Source organism: Schistocerca serialis, chromosome 7 (assembly GCF_023864345.2).
Source record: "Schistocerca serialis cubense isolate TAMUIC-IGC-003099 chromosome 7, iqSchSeri2.2, whole genome shotgun sequence".
NCBI lineage: Eukaryota > Metazoa > Arthropoda > Insecta > Orthoptera > Acrididae > Schistocerca > Schistocerca serialis.
The window spans coordinates 210901849-210925575 of NC_064644.1; the positions used below are offsets into that span (position 1 = coordinate 210901849).

The window sequence follows — 23727 nt, forward strand, 5'->3', positions numbered from 1 at the left end:
TGCTTACAATTCATGTCTTTTTATATAATTGTTAAAATGTAACTGATCCTTATTTAAATATTTTGTAAGAAGTTCTGTACCTGGGTCTTTGAATAGGCATTGTGGACAGTGTGTAAGTTGGTCAGTGCTAGGTCACTGTAAAAATTTTTCAGTAACAAGCAGCAGTCAGTTAGCACTAAGACGCAATCAAGTTTGGTCAATAACATGTGGACAGTCAACCAGCTATGTTCTGATAATCAGCACCAAATCATTTTAAGTACTCTGTTAAATTATGGTAATGTCCTCCAGGTATGCAATGTAGATAGGAAAAAGATGTCAAGATTGGCTTCATGAGAACAGGCTAGACAACAGGAAATTATGTGCACTATTGATTTCATTCTGCAAAAATTAAGCATTGTTGTGAACGGCAAACTAATGAGTGGATGCGTATGAAAATAAATGTACACTCACTGAAATTTTAATATCAGCAGCTTCATGTTATTTGACAGTTCCTACAACTCTATATTTATGTGTAAGTAAGCTTCACAGAAAATATCATACAAGGCCTGGATATAATAATGCTACATGTGTTGCACTTATTGGAAACATCACTTGAAAATTGTGTAAATTGGACAGTTACATCTAGATGAATATCAGCTAATACTGTATTGTTGCAGCAATAGTAAAAGAAAATGGAATTACCTGTACAATTGAAATCATGCCACTGACATGTCTGGTCATAGTCCTTAGAACAGCTTAAAAGTTTGCCTGTAGCCTGCTGATATGTGGGGCTTTGTTGTTCAAAGCAGAGTAATCTCTTGATACTGTATGATTTTATATGTAGGTCAGTTTCCAAGAATATTGCAGCTTTTGGTGAAATAATGTTAAATAATTAAAGGGAACAAGAAAAGATGATGATATGAGTTCCTGAACATTACAAACCATTCAAGTAAGGCTGGTATTGTGTGGAAGAGCAACATGAGGATGCCTCTCCAAAATACTGCAACTTTTATGCTCTTTATAGTGGTATTTAACACATCTTGCTTAGTAGAGGATTTATCCAAGTTTTGACATATTAGTTGGTGATTAGGTGTCTGAACTTTTCAACAGCTGCATGTAACATCCTCCTCATACCCCCATGTGACCGAATTTGTTCTGCATCTTGAAACTCCTGTTTACTCTATTAAGGATTCTACAAGCAGTGTAGGGTAGGCAGTAACCACAGCTACTTTCTTTCCTTGGAGTGAATCCCTCTTGCTTAGAAGCACTTTCTTGCAACAGGAAAACACATCTAACAAATGGCTTCATGTCTAATGGTAATGTTCGCTGCACAAACCTTTTCCTGCACTTAAGACAATGTGTTGCATGTGTATAATTGTACATCAGATATTTTGGGTTTTCAATCTGCTTCTTGTGTTCTACTTATCTTGACACTCTGTGTCTTATGGTTGGGGGTGCAGTGCTGGCAAAGTGGTAGATCTTTCAGACTGGGATTGATCTGAGGCATCCAGTAACTGAGCAGTCTGACTGGGAGTCAGTCACCAAGGGCCAGGAAGCCAGCATCAAGCATTTCACTGACACAGAACTGGCACTGGGAGTGACATATAGGACTTCATTTCCATCAATGATTAGGTTAATACTGACCCCTTATCAGACTGTGCATTGTATGGGAGCTTTTGACACAAAATACAGTCTTGGGAAAATCCACTACACAAGTAATTAACAGAATCCATTACTAATCTCACAACAACAAAAAATCAAATGAAATTATCATGGTCCATTTTAATTTCGTATAATTGATAGGACAATTTCCTGATTGATGGCAATATGTAGTTTTTGTCTCCATAAAGAAACATCTGATACACCAAATCATCCTGAGTGGTTTATTATCATGTTACACTCGGAACATGGTGTATTAGATGCTTAACAGATGCCTGTTCTGGATCTTAAAAGCTAAAACACATCATTGAAACCCACCTTTACTGGAGGCAGCAATGCGACAGATTTCCTCCATGCACAATATCTAAAAGATGCCTTTTTGATGTTATGAATGTTAAGGATTGAGTGAGGCTTATGTTTCCCAAATTACTTTATAATTTGCCCTGTCTGTAACACACATACGATTTGAGAGCAACATTCTTCAAGGCAGTAAACTTATTAGAGCAGCTTAGTCACAGGTAAAAGGGAGGAGACTGTCTAGGGAATGTCTCCCCACTTTTATAAAGATTTTGTTCAATTTGAACTGTACGGATCGATCAGTAAGACCTACACAATTGAAAGTTGTGGATATTACCCACCATCAGGAGGTTTCTCTGGCATGAGGTACTAACATGACCAGTCCCTTATCAATCATCTATGCTGAGGTTGATGGACTTCCACTTGCCATCTAATGGCGCCTCCATATACTGCCTCAGGCAAATGACTTTCTTGTTTGTTCCATAATAAGCAGCATTCTTTACAGTTCTTTTTCCTACTACGGAACTAGTCTTCATATATTATCCACAAGCACTGCAGTTCTTTGAAAGGTGCACAAAAAACAACCTAGTGCCTCTTGCTCCAAAATCTAAATGAATGTAATGGACCACTGTATCTTTAGCACAACAATGAAACTATGTATTAAAGTTTTTTGGTACATTTTAGACAAAAATCATACCTAATGATATACTTACGTAAGCATTCAGTGTACCCATACTCAGGTATATTCCACTGTCCATTTGCACCACAAGACCTCCGCATATCACCAACCAGAACGTAATCTTGATTGCACTCAAAAGTTACCACTGTTCCAGGTACATATTCAAAAGTGCTCTTTCGACCAAATCGTGGTGTTTCCAGCACACCACATGAAATAACTGAAATTTCAAAGTGGAGCTTATAAACAGAAATGAACAAAATAAATAAGATTAATTATCAGTTATTTTAAGACAGAATATTAACCAGTATTTTTACCTTTTGCCTCCGTAATTTCTCTGATTTCTGTGTAACTTGCATAATAGTTCTTTGTGAATTCAGCAACATCCCTATTGACAGTCATTGCGTAGTCATACTTGCACTGATATGAATCTTTGCAGTAGAACTCAGCATCAGTCCTATCTTTTGACCTGTTAACAGAGTAAGTTAAAAAATAAGCAGAACACATCTTCATCTAAGGATATATCACTACTCACTAAATTTCTGTTGGCTAATAATAATTTGCCCTCTTATACATGTTCTATTGCTTCCGAGTTTTCCCATTAATGCACTAAAGAAAAATTCATTTTACAAAAAAAATTATTTGTAGCCTCAGAAGATTGTTAGATTGTAAGCAGCATTATTATATGATAATCATACGTAATAACACAAAAAATCACAGTGATGCTACTGCTTGTCCCTCGCAGATGACCTGCTTATTTTGTATTTCAGACTTTGGGACCCTGTGATATTTTAAAGTTGGAACTCTCATTTTATTGTAACAGTGTAAAAATTAAACACCAATAGGCCTTTCTTCACAAACCTGTTACTAGGAATAATTTCCAACAAATCTGTACGATACTCAGGAACAAATGACTCATTTGCATAATAGCTGGAACTTCGAGAGTACTCATTCACAAATAAGGACCCTCCTACTCCCTCTTTCACAGTATCTCCCAGTATCCCTGAAATTTAGAAAAAAAATTCATTTTATTATTGTGTGGTAAGTAATCATCTTTTCTGTTGTACAAATACAAACGCTTCAGTCATCTTTGAGCATTTTTATGTGCAACTGGTGGCATCAAACAAAATAATGGGGTAATCATCAATAAGACAAGGAAATAATACACGATAGATACACTGTGTAATTATGTAGATGAGAATAAAAATAAATAATTATAAATATATCACTCACAAGATCAATTTACTGCATAATTAAATGTATCACATAGACAATAAATAATGAAACACTCAGGTAAATGACAATAATAAAATAGACACACATCATATCATATGGTTATATACTACAGTTTGTTGTTTATTTATAGCTGATTCACATAAGTAATGTATGTCATTTTATTCCAGTCAATGAAGGAAAATTAGAGGAAAAGATTTGTGTAATGGCATAAGTATCATAAACAACATACTGAAAATCCTGACCAGTGAAGTGTGAGCGCTGGGGTGGGCTATATAAAGGTCACTTTTTTATGTGTTCCTTGAATAATTTGAAAACTGCAGCTTCTAATAAAAATGTTTTCTAGTAAAAATTTGAACTAGATTAAATTTCCTACACAAAAGATCCTATTCATTTTTTTCTTTAGAGCTAATAGTTTCCATGTTGCAAGGAATGGAAAAATCACAGATATAAGACTAATGTTTATTGTTAAATTAAATGGGGTAAGAACAAATGTTACATGTGAGTACCACATGTAAGTGTAGTAAAGCCATATTACAGATAAATTGTGTTATAGGGGTGTAACAGGGTGGAGGCGGGAGGGAAGGTGGGTTGCCAGATTGTGGTTGTGTGCCTCCTTCCTTCATTGCCCTGCAAACTGGAGAGTAAGTAAGTGACCTCCCATTATCTCTGACACACTACATCACAAAAAGCAACTGCAGGGTGTTTCACACAGTCATACTGTCCTTTCTGAGCACATCTTAGGCATCAATGCACAGACACACACAGGGATGGTTATTTTCCATAAAGTGCATTAACATTAGATAGAATACAGGTATGAGTTACTAACAATATTAACTCAAGAAACACATATGGACAGAGTATAGGTAAATCTCTCCATATTGTTCTACAATGTTAAAAGAGAAATTGATTCTTAGTCATCCTGCACAGCAGTGGTAGTGTTCTTCCAGGAAATGTAACTTCCCCTACCATGAGTGGTGCTTGCTTTTTAGTTTACACCTCCCCAGCATTTCCTGTCCGGTTTTCTTATGTGAGTCGACAAAATAGCTTCACTGAGTTCGAGTTTAGGTAGTTCAGTTATTTTCAGTTTATTATGAGAGTACTTATTTGCAGTTGTTGAATTAGCTATTATCAAAAAAACTAAACAGCTGGAACTGTCTACCATACTGAAGAGCCTGCCCAAACTGAAAATGCTGTCAATATGTATTTGACAAAGTCAATTTCATTGTCTTTACTGTTAATGGTCGAAATACTTTGCATTACAGCAGATTACTGTTCTAGATTTGAAAATGATCAGTCCTATTTCATCAGATCAGACACACCTACCTTCCAAGATATTTTGTGGAGGTGTGATAGATGGCTCCACTTGGTGCGGCACAGTGTACAAACACCAGTTAATTCCTGAATGGAAGATTTTTGGCAGTCTACAAAAAACACAATTAGTGGCAATAGAAGTGCAGGAACTTCCTGATCATTCATCCTGTTACACTCCCACAACACAATTTATCATTATTTATTATTTTTCTACTGCACTTACATGGGGTTCAGGATTTAATATCTGTTCTTAATCTGCTTCATTTAACAATAAAGATAAATTGTAAACCATCAAATCACTATTTTTAATATTCTGCAATGCAGAAACACAAGACTAGTAAATTGTGGATCACAAGTGTATCTAGTAAACAACCTGTTGAGGTAACCTTATAACCATTTAGTAAACAATTCTAGGAATTGCTTTTCCATAAGCTCTGTTTGATTATTGAGTTACTTATCCAGTCTTATCTTCATTTAACTGTAGTAGATTTCCTCTTCCTCCAAGTTGTTCACCTACAGGCCCTTATGGGAAATATGCAAAATTTCAAGATTGTTCCCTATGTGTTGTATCATATGCTTATTTTGAATGAGATAATTATCGAATGTAGATTTTTCTTTAGTTGCCACTTTAGCATGCCCTTTAAACCTTCTCGAAAAGTTGTGCCCTGTTTGCATTACATGAAATTTTGTAAGTACCAAAATTTGAAGATCTTCCTATGTAATCAAACAGTGATAAATCCAAGATGGACTGTAACAATATTATGAGAAGGAAAGTTGCAACTCACCATATAGCGGAGATGCTGAGTCGCAGATAAGAACAACTAAAAGACTCTCACAACTACAGCTTTCAGCCGTTAAGGCCTTTGTCAACAATAGACAGACATATGCACACACACAGACACACACGCACACACACACACTCACGCAAATGCAACTGCAAATCACACACACGTCTCCACTAGATGGTGAGTAGCAAATTTCCTTCTCATAATATTCCTATGCAATCAATGCTACATGACAGCATGTTAAGCAATGAATTCTTAATTTTGAAGCTTATTTTAACCCTGCAGTTTTTTTTTTTTTTTTTTTTTTCACAGTGCCTTCCATGTAAGTCAAGCTTATGTATTTTAATTTGTATTTTGCATCTAAATCTTTATTAACCTTACTTATTTAGATGGTCTCTAACAAAGAGAAGCTAGTTATAGATATACAGGCTGAAATAATCTCAACATGATTCATAAGGGTAAGACCTGCAGTACACGTTATAACCCTCTTTTGACATTTAAACACTGTTTTTGAACCTCAAGAGTACCCCATGGTTGTATTCCATTACCCAGATGGGACTGCAAGAATCGTGAAAATGCTTTATGACACTGCTCCTCTACAACTATACATTAATTACATACATTTACAATTACTTATGTCTACTTAAAGCAATGATACTAGTATATTTATTGATAGGTATATAAAAGCAAAATTCTAATTGTATGATTGTTAGGTATAAGTAAAGCTACTCAAAGCATAAGTCTTGAAAAAGCTCTCTTTTTGAATTCATCAACTGTGTAAAATTCTCACTTTTTACTAGTTTCTAAAATGCCTTTAAATCTTTGTAAGGGGTTTAAGTAAGTTGTTGACATACCGCCGAGCAAATGGATTCGCCCGGCCCATGTCACCGGCGTGCACACAATCGAGGGAAATGCAGTCACTTGTGAGCAAACTGTCTAATGTGACAGTGTCACTATGTTTTCAAAACAGGAACAATGGAGTTGGAGTGAGATTGAATGTGCCAGAGGTCGTACAGCATGACAGTGTCATCAAGGTCTTCAAGAGGCATGCGAGGAGTCGGCATTGCCGTACAGAACAGTGGCACGTTGGGTAAAAGCCTTCAACAAAGGTCGGCAAACTGTGGCAGACATGCATCGGGCAGGTTGTCCTAGTGTCTCTGAAGAAGCGCATGATGTTGCTGTGCTAGTGGACAGTGATCGATGCCATACAATTCGTGAGTTCAGCCACAAAACCGGATCAGCGCATACGACTGTGCTTTGCATCCTGAAGGAATGCCTGGGCATGTGAAAAACTGCATCACGATGGGTTCTGCATGACTTGACGGAAATGCAGAAATGGATGTGTTATGACACTGCTCAGATGCACTTGGAGTGCTATGAGCACAAAGGGGAGGCTTTCTTATGCCATATCATAACACTAGATGAGACATGGGCCACATCATAAGAGCCAAAACTGAAACGGCAATCCAATGAATGGCATCATTATGGGTCGCCGTGGCAGTCAAAACTGCGTCAGAGACCCAATATGGTGAAAGTTATGGTGATTCTCATGTAAGACTGTGATGGTGTTATCCTAATGCATTACATTCCTCCACAGCAGACCGTCAATGCACAGTGTTACTGTTCATTATTGGAGCATCACCTGTGACCAGCTTTGTGAAAGAACTGGCAACACTTTCTGCTACCCATCATTTCGCATGGCAATGCGCAGGTGCATACAGTGCAAGCTGTGGCTGCTCTGTTTGGTCAATGGGACTGGGAAGTACTGTACCATCCACCATGCTCCCCAGACGTAAGTCCTTGTGATTTTGATTTGATTCCAAAGATGGAGGAACTACTTCATGGCATTCACTTCAGAATTGTTCCCGAGATTCGACAGGCAGTAGACCGCTCCATTTGCGCCATCAACAGAACAGGCTCTGCAAACGATATACTACGCCTTCCACATCGCTTGCAGCGAGTTCTACACAATGTTGGTGACTACTTTGAAGGACAGTAACAGGTGCCAACATATAACTCTTTTGTATCAGTTGTGAATAAATAGTTGCCATTATTTAAGTTCCAACCCTCGTATACGGGATACAGTGAAGATAGAGACAGATGGAGCCAGAGAGGAAGAGGAACAGGTAGCTCTAAAAATGAATGAGGAATTGTTAACAAGTGCATGTAGTATTGCAAACCTCTCAAACAAGTACTTTGTTTCTGTTACTGGCAGATTAGGCTTATCAGGTCCAGGAAACAGTGCAATTGAATATGAGAGACCAGTCTCTAAAAATAACTTCAGTAAAATGGAAATGACACTGTTCCCAAGAAGTAGTATCCATCATAAAACTATTAAAATCTAGTGGTTATGACAACATCCCAATGAAGTTAATCAAAGAATGTTTGTGTGAGTTGAGTTCTATCTTAAGTTATTTGTGTAACCAGTCTCTTATCAGCAGAACAGTTCCAGACTGTCTAAAATATGCTGAAGTTAATTATCTTTATGAGAAGGGGGATAAAGAGATACTGTCAAACCATCAATCAATTACACTTTTGCTGGCTGTTTCATTAATATTTGAAAAGGTCTTCAGGTTCTGATACAGAAAAGACTGTTTACACATCCAGTGAGAGTGTATTTCATTCATTTGATAACAAATTAGAGGCAACTGGCATTTTCTGTGACCTGTCAAAACCCTTGATTTTGTGAATCACAACATTTTCTTACAAAAATCAAAATATTATGGTGGTACCAGCAGTGCTAACTAACAGGAAATAAAGTGTGCCATTGCAAAATACCTGTGGAGTAAGCAACAAGTCCTCATCTGACTGGGAATTAATTACATATGGTGTTCCTCAAGATTCCATCTTGACTCTGTTGCTTTTTCTTGTGTACAGTAATGACCTCTTGTTTGTTACATTGCCAGATAAAAAGTTTGTTTTGTTTACAGATGATACAAATATTGCAATAAACAGAAAGTCAGGCACAGATTTAGAAATGATTGTTTGTCAAATTTTCATTGACATTAATAAATTGTAAAGCTAATTCACTGTCTTTAAACTTCAAGAAGACCCACCATATACAGTTCAGAACTTGTAAGGGATTTCCTTTCAGCATGTGTATAACATACGAAGATCTGCGCATACATTAGGTTAACAGTGTTAAATTTCTGGGATTACAGCTTGATAATAAATTCAGTTGGGTACGGCATTCCACAGAATTGCTGAAGCACAACAAGTCTGCATTTGCAATGTTAATGATGTCAGATGTAGGAGAAATAAATACAAAAAAAACCTTGTGTACTTTGCTTACTTTCATTGTATTATGTCATATGGGCTCATATTCTTGGATAACTTGTCAAACCAAGCAAAAGCTTTTAGAGTACAAAAGTGTGTAATAACATTCAAAAACATCATATAGAAACCTGTTCAAGGAACAGGATATTCTAACCACTGCTCCTCAGATATTTATTCTTCAATGAAATTTGTTGCAAATAATATGTCTCTATTTCCAGCCAATAGCTCAATACATAGTAGCAGCACTAGGAATAAGAACCATCTACATCAAAAATTAAAATCACTTATCTTGGTCCAAAAAGGGGTCCAATATGCAGGAACACACATTCTTAATAAATTGCCAGCAACCATTAAAGACTTGGTTTCAAATAAACTGCAGTTTAAACAAAATCTGAAAGACTTTTTGGTAGGCAGTTCCTTCTGCACTGAAGATGAATATCTTAACAGGGACTGTTAGACCAGCTTAAGTAAAAATGTCCATTAGATTTCAGTATTGACAGCACTTGGTCACAACAGTCAAGATTAAGTATTTACAGCATGATAAATTTGTTAAAAATGCATAATTATGTTTCATTCTGACAGTGTATTAATTCTGTTAATATTAGCAGTTCCTACTTACTGTAATGTACTGAGCTATTTTGACAATCCCCTGACAAATGATTAGAGAAGTGAGAATTACACTCCTGGAAATTGAAATAAGAACACCGTGAATTCATTGTCCCAGGAAGGGGAAACTTTATTGACACATTCCTGGGGTCAAATACATCACATGATCACACTGACAGAACCACAGGCACATAGACACAGGCAACAGAGCATGCACAATGTCGGCACTAGTACAGTGTATATCCACCTTTCGCAGCAATGCAGGCTGCTATTCTCCCATGGAGACGATCGTAGAGATGCTGGATGTAGTCCTGTGGAACGGCTTGCCATGCCATTTCCACCTGGCGCCTCAGTTGGACCAGCGTTCGTGCTGGACGTGCAGACCGCGTGAGACGACGCTTCATCCAGTCCCAAACATGCTCAATGGGGGACAGATCCGGAGATCTTGCTGGCCAGGGTAGTTGACTTACACCTTCTAGAGCACATTGGGTGGCACGGGATACATGCGGACGTGCATTGTCCTGTTGGAACAGCAAGTTCCCTTGCCGGTCTAGGAATGGTAGAACGATGGGTTCGATGACGGTTTGGATGTACCGTGCACTATTCAGTGTCCCCTCGACGATCACCAGTGGTGTACGGCCAGTGTAGGAGATCGCTCCCCACACCATGATGCCGGGTGTTGGCCCTGTGTGGCTCGGTCGTATGCAGTCCTGATTGTGGCACTCACCTGCACGGCGCCAAACACGCATACGACCATCATTGGCACCAAGGCAGAAGCGACTCTCATCGCTGAAGACGACACATCTCCATTCATCCCTCCATTCACGCCTGTCGCGACACCACTGGAGGCGGGCTGCACGATGTTGGGGCGTGAGCGGAAGATGGCCTAACGGTGTGCGGGATCATAGCCCAGCTTCATGGAGACGGTTGCGAATGGTCCTCGCCGATACCCCAGGAGCAACAGTGTCCCTAATTTGCTGGGAAGTGGCGGTGCGGTCCCCTACGGCACTGCGTAGGATCCTACGGTCTTGGCGTGCATCCGTGCGTCGCTGCGGTCCGGTCCCAGGTCGACGGGCACGTGCACCTTCCGCCGACCACTGGCGACAACATTGATGTACTGTGGAGACCTCACGCCCCACGTGTTGAGCAGTTCGGCGGTACGTCCACCCGGCCTCCCGCATGCCCACTATACGCCCTCGCTCAAAGTCCGTCAACTGCACATACGGTTCACGTCCACGCTGTCGCGGCATGCTACCAGTGTTAAAGACTGCGATGGAGCTCCGTATGCCATGGCAAACTGGCTGACACTGATGGCGGCGGTGCACAAATGCTGCGCAGCTAGCGCCATTCAACGGCCAACACCGCGGTTCCTGGTGTGTCCGCTGTGCCGTGCGTGTGATCATTGCTTGTACAGCCCTCTCGCAGTGTCCGGAGCAAGTATGGTGGGTCTGACACACCGGTGTCAATGTGTTCTTTTTTCCATTTCCAGGAGTGTATATCAAAAAAGTGACTGGTTGCATATTACAGTATACTTAAATAAGTCAACAATTTAAATCACAGTCGTAGTTCACTATCCAGAAGAGCACTCCGTCTTCAGGCCGCAAGTGGCCCATTGGGACCATCCGACTACCGTGTCATCCTCAGGGAGGATGCGGATAGGAGGGGCGTGTGGTCAGCACACTGCTCTCCCGGTTGTTATGATGGTTTTCTTTGACCGGAGCCGCTACTATTCGGTTGAGTAGCTCCTCAATTGGCATCACGAGGCTGAGTGCATCACGAAAAATGGCAACGGCACATGGCAGCTGCACATGGCAGCTGGATGGTCACCCATCCAAGTGCCGGCCACACCCGACAGCGCTTAACTTCGGTGATCTCATGGGAACTGGTGGATCCACTGCGGCAAGGCCATTGCCACTATCCAGAATGGGTATAATGAAATTCTGTTTTGTACAGATAAATATTACATATCAGTTTACCTAGCTATACTGCCTGATTTGTGAGTTTATCATTTATGCAGCATCTTAACAGTTAACATTTCTATAAGCTGTGTGATATTATTAAATGAATGAAAAGACTTTATTTACTTTGAAATTCTGCTGCAAACATAATCCATTCAGTCCAGAGAGTTTGTAGAGCTATAAAACGAATATGATGCAAAACTGAAGTCATGGACATACAAGTAGAAGATTTTAGGAACTTATTGACACTAGGGCTCCATGTTGAGAAACGTTCTGTATATCTCCTGACCCTACACTTCCATCTGTACTGTTTATGAGTCTCATAGGTAAAGAGATTGCATAAATCAATAGCATTAATGTTGTCATGGATTATGTTGTGGTTTCTTGAAACAGTCAGGTTACAACACTTTGTAGTGTAGCAGAAGGGTGCAAGACAAAAGCTGATCAACTATGAAACGCCACTTAAGACGGGGTAGTCAGCTATGATACGCCACTTACGATGAGGCAGTTCCATGGGTGCTTGAAAGCACAAATATTGGGGATGCATTCTGGGATGATTTTGCTAAATGGGGACAAACTGCAGGAAACAATTCCTGAGAGGACAAGGAGCAAAAAATTTCACATGGACAAATGGCTGGAAATGTGTTCCAACGGAGGTACTCATACTCAGTGACCGAAAGCACACAGGAGCGCACACCTTGCAAGTGTGAATGTTCTGTCTATACTAATGTTTGTGCTCCATACTCATGAGGACAGTAATTTTGTCCACGATAGTAGCGCACTCACACATCAGTATTAGAGATATCTGCTTCACTGTTGTTGCTGACTCATTCCGATGTGAACATGTGTCGTGTAGTCCAGTGTCAAGAGATGATGGTCTGGTATACCAACCAGAGACAAGCCAACATGCTCCTTACATACAAACAGGCAAATGGCAATCAGTGCATGGCACTACAGCTGGATTACGAGATGCATCCTTGCCGATAGCAACTGCACAATAAACTTCTGGCAACAGTGTTTCATCATTTGTGTGAAGCTGGCATGTTTACAGGAATGGGTAACCATGAAAGGTGAATAAGCCCAGTAAATACACAGGTCCTGGAGGAACAGGTGTTGAACACTATAGTATATGATGGCAGCATCAGCACCAGGCACTTGGCCTGCTAGCACAGGGTAAGCCAAACGGTTGTATGGATGGATCTTTCTCCATGACAAGTGCCACAATCTACACCACTTCCAAGCTTTGTTGCAGGTTTTGTATATGGACAAGGAAAAAAATTCCTAGATTTTTCCTGGATTTCTCAGTTAAAAATAAACTGTACCCCATGTGATCTCCCTGACTGCTACAAATTGTGGAGCTCTGCTGAACCCCCTACTGATGATCTCACCCTCTGTGTCCAGTGACTAACCCAAGTAAAACTATATGAGGGTTGCCCAGAAAGTACTGCATCACATTTTTTTCTTCAACAATTCTTTATTGAACATAATGAGAATTACACACAAAAAGGAATGGTATTTTGTCTACACACCCCATTTTTTCATGTAATCTCCATCCTGTACTATGGCCTATCTCCAGTGCGAAACAAGAGCCTGTATTCCCTGTCGGTACCAATCCTTGTCCTGGTAGCTGAGTCAGTGCTTCACTGTGTGAATCACCTCCTCATCATCCTCAAAATGTCTTCCATGAATGGCATCCTTTAGTGGCCCAAACAAGTGGAAGTCCGAGGGGGCTGTGTCAGTTGTGACAGCCACAGATGATCTCCCTGACCGCTACAAATCGTGGAGCTCTGCCAAACCACCTTCTAATGATCTCACTCTCTGTGCCCAGTGACTAACTGTACTTCTGTCAACAGCAGATGCTCCACAGACTTTGCACAAGTGTTTGTGAATATCCCCCACAGTTTCTTTCTCTGCAGTGAGAAATTCAATGACGGCATGTTGCTTGCAACATATATCACCTGCAGAGACTATTTTAAAACTGTCCTGCAGCTAAGCTATCTGTTGGAAGTGATGGAAACTGCTGTACACACTCAGGAGACTTCAAATAATACATATGTAACTTTTTGCATTTGTAGCATTGTTTTCCGCTGAGAAAAAAATGTGGTGCATTACTTTCTGGGCAACCCTCATATTATACCCTAGGTGAAAGCACATTTTTTCTGTTGTGAGTTCTTACCCTTGGAGCTGTAAAATTTATTTGTTCTTTTAATTGTAAAGGTTTTAGAACTTTCTGGTGCTTTAGGAAATGGAACCCAGCAAAAAATAACACAATTTTGAAAGATCTTTGATACACAGCAATATGTACACGGGACATTTTTGTATTGCAAAAATATAAATGCAAATTCCACCAAATAAAGCACAGTAGCTTCTGAAGCACTGAAATCAAGATTGCAATGCACTTTGGCACCCAATCATAACTAATATCATGTTATCTTGCTAGCCAATGACATCAGATATTCAAAGCATAGCACACTTGATGTAGTCAGCAGAAGCAAACAAATAGGAAAAGTTAATGGTTTAAATTTATATACATACAGAAAATAATATAATGATGGTCTTTCTCAGCCTGTGTTACCCTTTAAGATACATCAAACACAAATGTGCCAGTAAAATTTTAAATAGTGGCATAAATGGCTGGTTTTCTGGGCCCGAAAGTTTTTAAGTGGTTGGTACTCCAGGTGTTAAATTTTAAATGATCGTCAAATGGTCTGTGACTTAAGTAATTTAGGAAGGAAATTTACTTTGAAAGTAACGCTTCTCAAACGACCATGAGATGGTCCAGTCACCTGGCCCCACGAAGTGCCCGCACCTCAACCCTTTAGGTTTCTACCCATCAGGGCACTTGAAAGAAGTCGTTATTGTGGAACACATCCCAGTGTGCAGACACTGGAATTAGGCATTGATGCTGCCTGTGATGTCATTCTGGTGCAGGATGGCACATCTGAAAGTGTGCAGGTTGTGGTCACACAAGCTTAGAGCCCCATGGAGACTACTTCATATACCTTGTCTAGATCTGGTCTCATCACAGCACATCATGCACTTCATTGTAATTTACAGGCATGATGAGTCTATTAAACATACTGTATAATAAACGGCATACATTTCTGGCTGTACATCCAAATTACCTTCTTTGCTCCTTCTCCACTGTGGGATCATTACCTGCAGTTTGTCCACATTTAGCAGAATTACTGTGCATATGTAATTTCATTGTACAGTCAAGCTGTACATCCTTATTTTGTGTGTGTGTGTGTGTGTGTGTGTGTGTGTGTGTGTGTGTTTGTTTATTTATACAGTAGTCACATCTACTCACATAGCTAGTAAAATATTGTGGAAACTCACATTTGATTCCAAAGTCCTTGTGCACCCTTTCAAAGTTATTGATATTTGTGCTTGGATTTACAACCAAGCCATCAGGCAATGTGAATTCATCTTCTACATCAAAACTCCAATTTCCCAGAAGCCCACGGGTCTGATTCTGCAATCATAAAATCAATAACTTATTGAAATATTTAAATTAATGTGAAGCAGCTAATGACAATTTCTCATACAGTTCAAAATATTTATATAAAGTTAGAAACAATTTGTACATGCCACATGGTTGCTGCAGTACATAAATGGAAAAGTCAGAAGATAATAAAGGCAATCATGGATATTATAGCCTGTTCAAAAGTACTTCAGAGTTGACTACTATGATGGAAGTAGTAGGGGGAAAGCCCATGTGGGAAGTATAGCATACATTATGCCAATCTCACAGCACCTACAGCCACAGCAAACTTTTACCCCCACCATCACAACACTTCTCACTTGCACTATGTTTTAGTTTGAGGCCGCCAGGTGTCCCACAACCTGAGGTTTTTTTTTCATTTATATGGTTCCATGATTTATTATCTTATTTGTTTTGTTGTTATCTAGTGTAGTACTAAATGATGTCAGAAGGAAAGTAATGAGTGGAAAAGTTTGATGTCATTCTCTTGGGCACGGGATTCTCGTACAAGGTCAGTCAAGAGAAATATTTTGCATGTTACTTGACTATTTTCAGAGTGAAAACTCAGTGGTGGCTGGCTGCTCTCCATTAACAAGGTACTCGAAGCGGCTGCAGCAGCTTTGAATATAAACAAAAATATTTTTATGGAGCTTGGTAAGGAAATATTCACAAAAGATAATGGATCTGGAAAAACATAAAAGCTTGAAACTCTGGGAAGGAATCATTGTAGGAGTAAGTGAATTACCAATATAGATTGATATGCTGAAGAAGTGATTTGTGTCATTTTATGATTATTCTCATAGAAAGGAACATCCTACACTTGGCAAGTTATAGGTTGCTCTTAAAGAATAAGGTCTCTTTCAGGGCAAACATACATTATTATTCACAGTTTTGCACTACCTAGGATAACACTGTGGGCATTTCTGTGGCTGTCAGGTGTTATCAAGAGGGAATATGTGGCTGTAGGGCAATGCTGATTTTTAAGGCAGTTCTATGGCCTGAATATTGAAGAAGTAGTGTGACTTGATAAAATGTTGGTCTATTCTCATCAAGTTGTCAAGCAGGGCTGGACAGATGATACAGGTACAGGAACAATGGCAATACTTTCCATCAAAATGTATAATGCGCTGGGAGTTGGGCAAGCTCGGTGTGTAGGAGAGGAATAGTGGATACTGGTGTGGTTCATTTGGGAGTTGGAGCTGTACAGGAATGAAAACATCAATTTTGAGGTAGTTTAGGAGAAGGTAGTAATAGCTTTTTGAGATGAAGTCTGTTGTTGCAGTTTGCTGTTGGCTTGGCAGATGATACAATCCAAGGAAACGTGAGGGGAAGATAACTGCACGATTTTATGGAAGGAGAGAAGTCGGTTGGAGTGGCAATTGGCGGACGAGATATTTATTCACAGATTTGTTAGGTAGGTGCAAGAGATTGCTGTATTTCAAACTGTAAAATGGGCTGTTGAAGAGTTGAATCACATCTAGAAAGAGGGTTTTTGATGTTAGGCTTTTGGGGGGTAACTTCCAGAGACAAGCAGGTTTCAAGAAACAGAATGTGAGACCTTAGTTTAGACAGTGCAAAAGCATGTTGTTGAAAGGACCAAACATAATATGTGATAGGATTCTTATTGCCTATGAGAAAAGTCTGAAGTATTAGAAGCAGAGTGGAAAAATTAGAAAAAGAGGAAGACAAGGAAGGAAAAAGATAGGGCAAACTGAACAAAATGTAGAACAGTTCAAAGAAAATCATGAGAACATGCAATAAATAAGACAAAGTAATGAGGGGGTGAGAAGAGCTGAGAGTTTCTCATGAGAAAACTGGAAAATATGATAGGAAAATATTACAAGAATAAATCATGGTTGAGAAAGCTCGTTAAACAGAAGTGAAAATGACAAAAGCTTCTAGACAGGGTAAACTGAGGAGGCAAGTCATTAGAGAAAATGGAATCTGCTATATTGGAAAAATAAAGTAATGCAGGAGATGGCAGTAACAGTCGTTCAGTGTAGTTTGGCGAAAAACAAACCCACAAAAAATTTTAAAGAACTGCACAGAAGCAAGATAAGTGGCATGAAGGAAAAATGGGTTAATTCCACAACTAAATCAATAAAAGAAGATCTGCATTCATCACAGTTTGGCAAAAAACAAACACACAAAAAATGTGAATTGCATAGAAGCAAGGTAAGACACGAGAAGGAGAAATGGTGTTAATTTCACAAGTAAATCAGTGAAAGACAATCTGAAGAAGGTCCTGAAGTGTATAGTGAACCATACACAAAGTGTTATATGTGAGAGTCTATTAATTGTGCCTGTCTGCAACTTAACATGTCTTCTTTACGGTAAGTAGCAATCTGCCGTTTCCCACATTGTTGATATTCCTACCTGGAGTTTCCATTGTTTGTTACATGAAAATTTGTAATTAACAAGGGATCTGACTAAGTGTGCGGAAATTCTTACTAAGAAATATATGTAGGCAACATAGTTAATAATAGGTAGTCTAGATAAATAAATGAAGAAAGTAGCATAAAAGGTTGAAAACAGATGTCAATTTGAAATACACATAAGAATGATAAGGGGATTAAATAAGAAGAAATGATTGCCACAAAAGGCTAATATATCAAAGAAAAAAATCAGTGTTGGAAATATAATAAAATATGGGTAGATAAAGAATCTACTCACCATTTGGTTGCAGGAGAAGACACATATAAAAGATACGGAAACGGACAAGCTTTCAGAGCCAGTGGCTCCTTCCTCTGGCAGAAGGGTTGAAGGAAACGGAAGAGGGATGAAGGAAAATTACTGTATTTCTTTTCAACAACTATTCCTTTTCTTGCTCGAACAGTCCACGGGTGTACTGCCGGTCCATAGTGTCCAACGGGCACAATATTTCGGCGATCAGACAAGTCACCATCGTCAGGTGTGCTGATGAACTGAGCTCCTGAGGGTGGGCGGCCGTCCTAAATCCCCTTCCCCCGCGAGGTGTCCTCTCCACGGTCCGTGCCGGTGGCCACGTGTCGGCGGTCACTGAGAGGCTGGCGTTGGCCTCTGTGGTGGCATCGGTGTAACTTCCTCGTCCGCCCTGGTTACTTGTTCATTTTCTTTGCTGAGCCTCTTTTTAATTAGATGCAGTGCTGGTTCCCATGCCTTGCTGAGGTTATAGCAGCAATCTCTGTTGATGAGTCCGTCCCAGGTACGAATTTCGATAGCCTGTCTAACAATGGTATCCCAGTATTTAGATGTCTGTGCCAGGACCATGGTATGTTGGTAGTCCATTTCGTGATTTTCGGACAAAAGACAGTTCCTACTCGGTGTTTTCTCAATATTTGCCCAATAAAACACGAGCATTATTGGGAAGTGTCAAAGACGATCTCGATTTGTGGAAGGCTGGCATATACCAGTTTCCCAGTGAGTGTGGGAAAACTTACATTGGACAGACAGTGCACACCATCGAAGATCGTTGCCGAGAACATCAGAGGCATACTCGACTTATGTACCCCAACGAGTCGGCAGTTGCAGAGCACTGTTTGTCCGAAAATCACGAAATGGACTACCAGCATACCAGGGTCTTGGCACAGACATCTAAATGCTGGAACAGCGTCATTAGAGAGGCTATCGAAATTCGTACCAGGGATGGACTCATCAACAGACATTGCGGCTATAACCACAGCAAGGCATGGGAACCAGCACTGAGTTTAATTAAAAAGAGGCTCAGCAAAGAAAATGAACAAGTGACCAGGGTAGACGAGGCAGTTACACCGACGCCACCACAGACGCTGACGCCAGCCTCTCAGTGACCGCCGATGCACGGCCGCAGGTGTGGGCCGCGGAGAGAACGCCTCGAGGGGGAAGGGGATTGGGGATTTACGACGGCCGCCCGCCCTCAGGAGCTCAGTTCGTCACCGCACCTGGTGATGGCGACATGCGTGATTGCCAAAATACTGCGCCCGTTGGACACTATGGACCGGCAGTACACCTGTGAACTGTTCAAGCAAGAAATATGCTGAGAGAAGTTGAAGAATCACATTCTTTTTCTTTACTACTTTTTGTTTTTCTACAATATTTTATTTTCTGACTTGTTTATCCACCTATGCCCGCCCCATCTATGTATAATGCACTCAGCTTACTGCTCTTATTCACTCTTGCACAATGTTTTTTTTTTTTTTTTTTTTTTTTTTTGTAAAGAAAAAAAAAAAAAAGGTCTCAAGTTTTCAAATCTCATCCAGTGGAGGCACTACCAATCAGCCTTTCCTTCCCATCATGTCCAGTTATGTCTCTCTTGACACAGGTTCTGGGCAACTTTTTTGTAACTCTCCCTATTTCCTCCTTCATCCTTTCCCTTCAACACTTCTACCAAAAGAAGGAGCTACTGGCTCCAAAAGCTTACACATTTCCATAGTTTTTATATATTTAATTACACTATATTTTCAAAAATTGATTCGTCAGTTTTTGTTATGTTAGAAATAAGCACACAGATTAAAAAGGTAATAACAGGTTATTTATAAACCTAGTGACCTATTTCTCACAGTGAAACCTTACGAGCAACCACTTAGTACTTGACGAGCAAAGTTAACTGAAATTATTTCATGTTAGAAAACTCTGACTGAGTTCTGGTTGGAAAGGTTGAAAGTGTATTCTTAACAAGGTTTTCACCTAACGTACACAAAACAGTTTCTCACATGTCAAAAATTCAGTAACATCACAATATACATGTTTGTAAACTGCCAGTATACTGACTTAATAAGTTGTTGCTGCAAATAAAATTAAAATGAAAACACAGTGCAACATTTTCAGAGCACATAGATACCAATGCCATATTTGTACACTGAATAGCTTGCCTGTTTGAGCAAGTTGAACTAAATGTAAGATTATGTGTGTGATCCAAATGGGAGATAGCAAATCTGAAACTCCTTGGCAGATTAAAATTGTGCACCTGACTGGGATTCGAAAGCAGGACCTTTGTCTGTAAGGGGCAAGTGCTCTAACAACTGAGCTACCGAAGGACTATTTAGAACCCATCCTCACAGCTTTCCTTCTGCCAGTACCTCACCTCTTACCTTCCAAACTTCACGGAAGTTCTCCCACAAAACCTATGGGGCTAGTAACTAAATGTTACATGTAGGGAACTTAACACTGACTTTCTTACTGAAAGTGTAAACAGGGAGGCATTTTTAAATATTGTGAAAACATTTAATTCAAATAACAACATAAATACTCTCTCAACTAGAATAACATTCACTCGAGGGACAGCCTTACAGTTAAGCACAACCCAAAATTAGAGATTTAGTTAGCACCTGCCCAAAATACTTTATGCACTGAGTTTTATCACAACAAAACCTTTCAATTTTTGCTTACGAAGATATGAACTTTATAACAGAGAAAAATGAACAAGTGCAAAGAAACAAATTATGTAAATAACAAATATAGTATCTTATAAATTGTGAGAGAGAATTGTTGGTCATTGTTGCAGTAGAAAAAATAAAATACAAAAATATTAAAAACCTATTAATTTGTTATTTAGGCACCATAATTACAGTCAACGGATGGCCTAGACATTCTACTAATTAAAACTTCCTGTGTCCTGGGTTCAGTTTCAGCCACAGCTAAGATACTGAATAAAAATAATCTGTGATGGTGAACGAAGACTTCCAGTACAAGGAGTCACCCTCATTCTTATCAGCAGGCTTCTCACAGGGAGCAGAGATGCAGATACAGGTTTGGAACACCATACTGCCTTTGCAGTGAAAACTGCTCCTACAGTGGGAATAATCATCAATGGCCAACAACATGAGGATGCAGAAGGCAACAGAAATCTTTATATTAAAAAAATATAACATGTATCCGCAATAGTGTGACATTTACTTGAATACATGCCAAGATGATTGAATTAATCCCCATTACAGTCTCTGGGATGGTACTCCCAAGGGGAAGGTGAGCCGGGAAAATGACTGAAAAAGCCGAAAAATGATATCATTCTATAAGTCATAAAGTGAAGTGTCGGAAGTCTGAATGTGGTAAGGGAGCTAGAAAAACTGAAAATAGAAATGCAAAGTCTCAATTTAGATACACTAGGACTCAGTGAAGTGAAATGAAAAGAACTTAAGTATTTCTGGGTGGATACTTACAGGAGAATTTCAACAGCAGCAGAAAATGGCATAATGGAGTAGGATTTGTTATGAGTAGGAAGCTAGGGTGAGGAGTGAGTTACTGGAAACAATTTAATGACAGGGGTTATTGGGTTATTCCCATCAGAGTCAACAGCAAACAAACACCAACCACAATGCTTTAGGTTTCCATGCTGATGTCACCAGCAGAAGATGAAGAGGGTTCTGAACTGGTAAGTCAGAATGTAAAAGTTAATGGAAGTCTAATAATCACTGGGGATTAGAATGCCTTGTAGCAACATCAAATAAATTTTTGAACAAATGAACAAGATCAGAGATACAGAAAGATACCAGCTGGATTATATCATGGAGATTTAGTGGTTCTGAACATCGATACTGGATTGTAAGGTATACCCAGGAGCAGATGTAGGCTCAGATCACAATTTAATAGATTTGTTTTGCTTTAAGGAAGGTAATAGCGGAAAGGAGGCAGCTCTGACATTGCACTTGACAAAGAAGGCAAAACTTATGAAAAATTAAGACACTTTCTTGGGATTTGTCAATCTAGCAAAAGTGTTCAACAATGTAAAACGGTGCAACATGTTTGAAATTCTCAGAAAAATAGGAATAATCCACAGAGAAAGATGGATAACTTAAAACAACAAGAACCAAGAGATAACAATAAGAATGGAAAACCAATACAGAAGTGCTCAGATTAAAAAGGATGTAAGATAAGGCTGCAGTCTTTCCTTCCTGCTGTTCAATCTGCACATGATCAGTGATGGCAGTTAATCAGAGGGTGAAAGTATATCAGAAACAAGGCTGACTTACAACACTGCTATCCACAGTGAACATGAAGAAGGGTTAAAGGACCCATAGAGTGAAGGAACTGTGAAAAAAACAAAGAAAGAAAAAAGTAATGATATGTAGCAGAAACAAAGGTAACAATAAACTTAACATAGAAATTAGGGACCACGTAAGTCATGAAGTGAAGGAATTATGTTATCTAGGAAACAAAATAATGTATGATAGAATAAGCAAAGAGGATATAAGAAGAGGAATAGCACAAGCAAAGAGGGTATTCAAAGAGAAAATAAACCCTCTACTAGTATCAAACATAAACCTTAATCTGAGAAGAAAATTTATGAGCATGTGTATCTGGAACACAGCATTTTATGGGGGTCAATCACTAACTGAGGGAAAACTGGAGCAGGATAATTTAAACATAAGGGGCAATCACATGAAAATGAGAGAAAGAAAAAAAGTAAGTAAATTGCTTATTATTTCAAAATTAATTAGTTTAACAGTTAATACATTTATCCCAGTGTGAGATAAGATGGTCAATGCCCACATGGAAAAATGTTTGCAGTTGCCCACAAAACCGTGACTGTATCCAGGCATGAAGCTCTATGTCCTGGCCATGAAGGTCTTTCTTAAGTGCTCCAAAAAGGTGGAAATCACTTGATGAGAAATCGGGACTATATGAAGAATGTGAAAGGGCTTTCCAGCAAACCTTCTGCAACGTAGCTGAGACAACCTGGGCAACATGTGGACAGACATTATCCTGCAACAGAATGATACTGTCCATAAAAAATTCTGGGTATCTGGATTTGATGGCATGCTTCAATTTTTAAAGTATCCACACACTGCTGTAAGTCAATTGTGGTGCTGTGTTCCAGGAAGTCAATGAGCTGTGGGCTATTGGAGTCAAAAAATAAGATCATCACGACATCCCCAGAGCTGACATCCATGGCTTTGGATTTTTTTGGTGGGGGTGAACCCACGTGCTCTCATTTTTTGCTCTGATGCTTACCCTCTCTCTCAAAACGATGACACCATGTTTTATCTCTGGTGACATTATGAGATGGGAAATGATATTCTTTGTCATGATACCATTCCATGTGCCGCAGTGATGTCAACATTATGTTCAACTTCTGGTCTTCCGTCAGGCTGTGGGGAACCCACTGCGCACAGATTTTTCAGAATTTCAGTTGCTCTGTCATGATGGTATGAGCTGTACTGTGACTGATGCTCAACATGGGTGGAATGTCTTGGTCATTTCTGATGACAGCATTCACCACAGCAAGGACAGAAGGGGTAATGACATGAGAAGCCTGTCCTGGATGACTGCTATACCTCACTGACACCTGATCTTCTCTCAGTTGTTTATTCGACACAAACACACATGCACTCAACATACTGTTTTTGCCATACAGCAGACATTTAGACATGAATTCCATTTCCTGACAGACCTTCTACAGTCAAGAACTGCACTTCACCTTGCTTTTCCTCTTTGCCAGCCTTCATAGGGAAGTCAGTCACACGTATGACTTGCTGACCCCACATCAACCACATAACAAACAAA

General features: G+C 39.6%; 1 protein-coding gene across 1 annotated transcript in view; it reads right to left on the bottom strand.

Annotated features, from left to right (window-relative positions):
- Positions 1-23727, bottom strand: part of LOC126412981 (protein mesh) — a 224522-nt gene that overhangs the window by 36040 nt on the left and 164755 nt on the right. The window contains exons 16-19 of the mRNA XM_050082873.1: positions 15123-15258; positions 3473-3614; positions 2929-3080; positions 2649-2831 (exon numbers count right to left, since the gene is read on the bottom strand). Coding sequence (XP_049938830.1) covers positions 2649-2831; positions 2929-3080; positions 3473-3614; positions 15123-15258 — 613 coding nt within the window. The remainder of the gene's footprint in view (positions 1-2648; positions 2832-2928; positions 3081-3472; positions 3615-15122; positions 15259-23727) is intronic.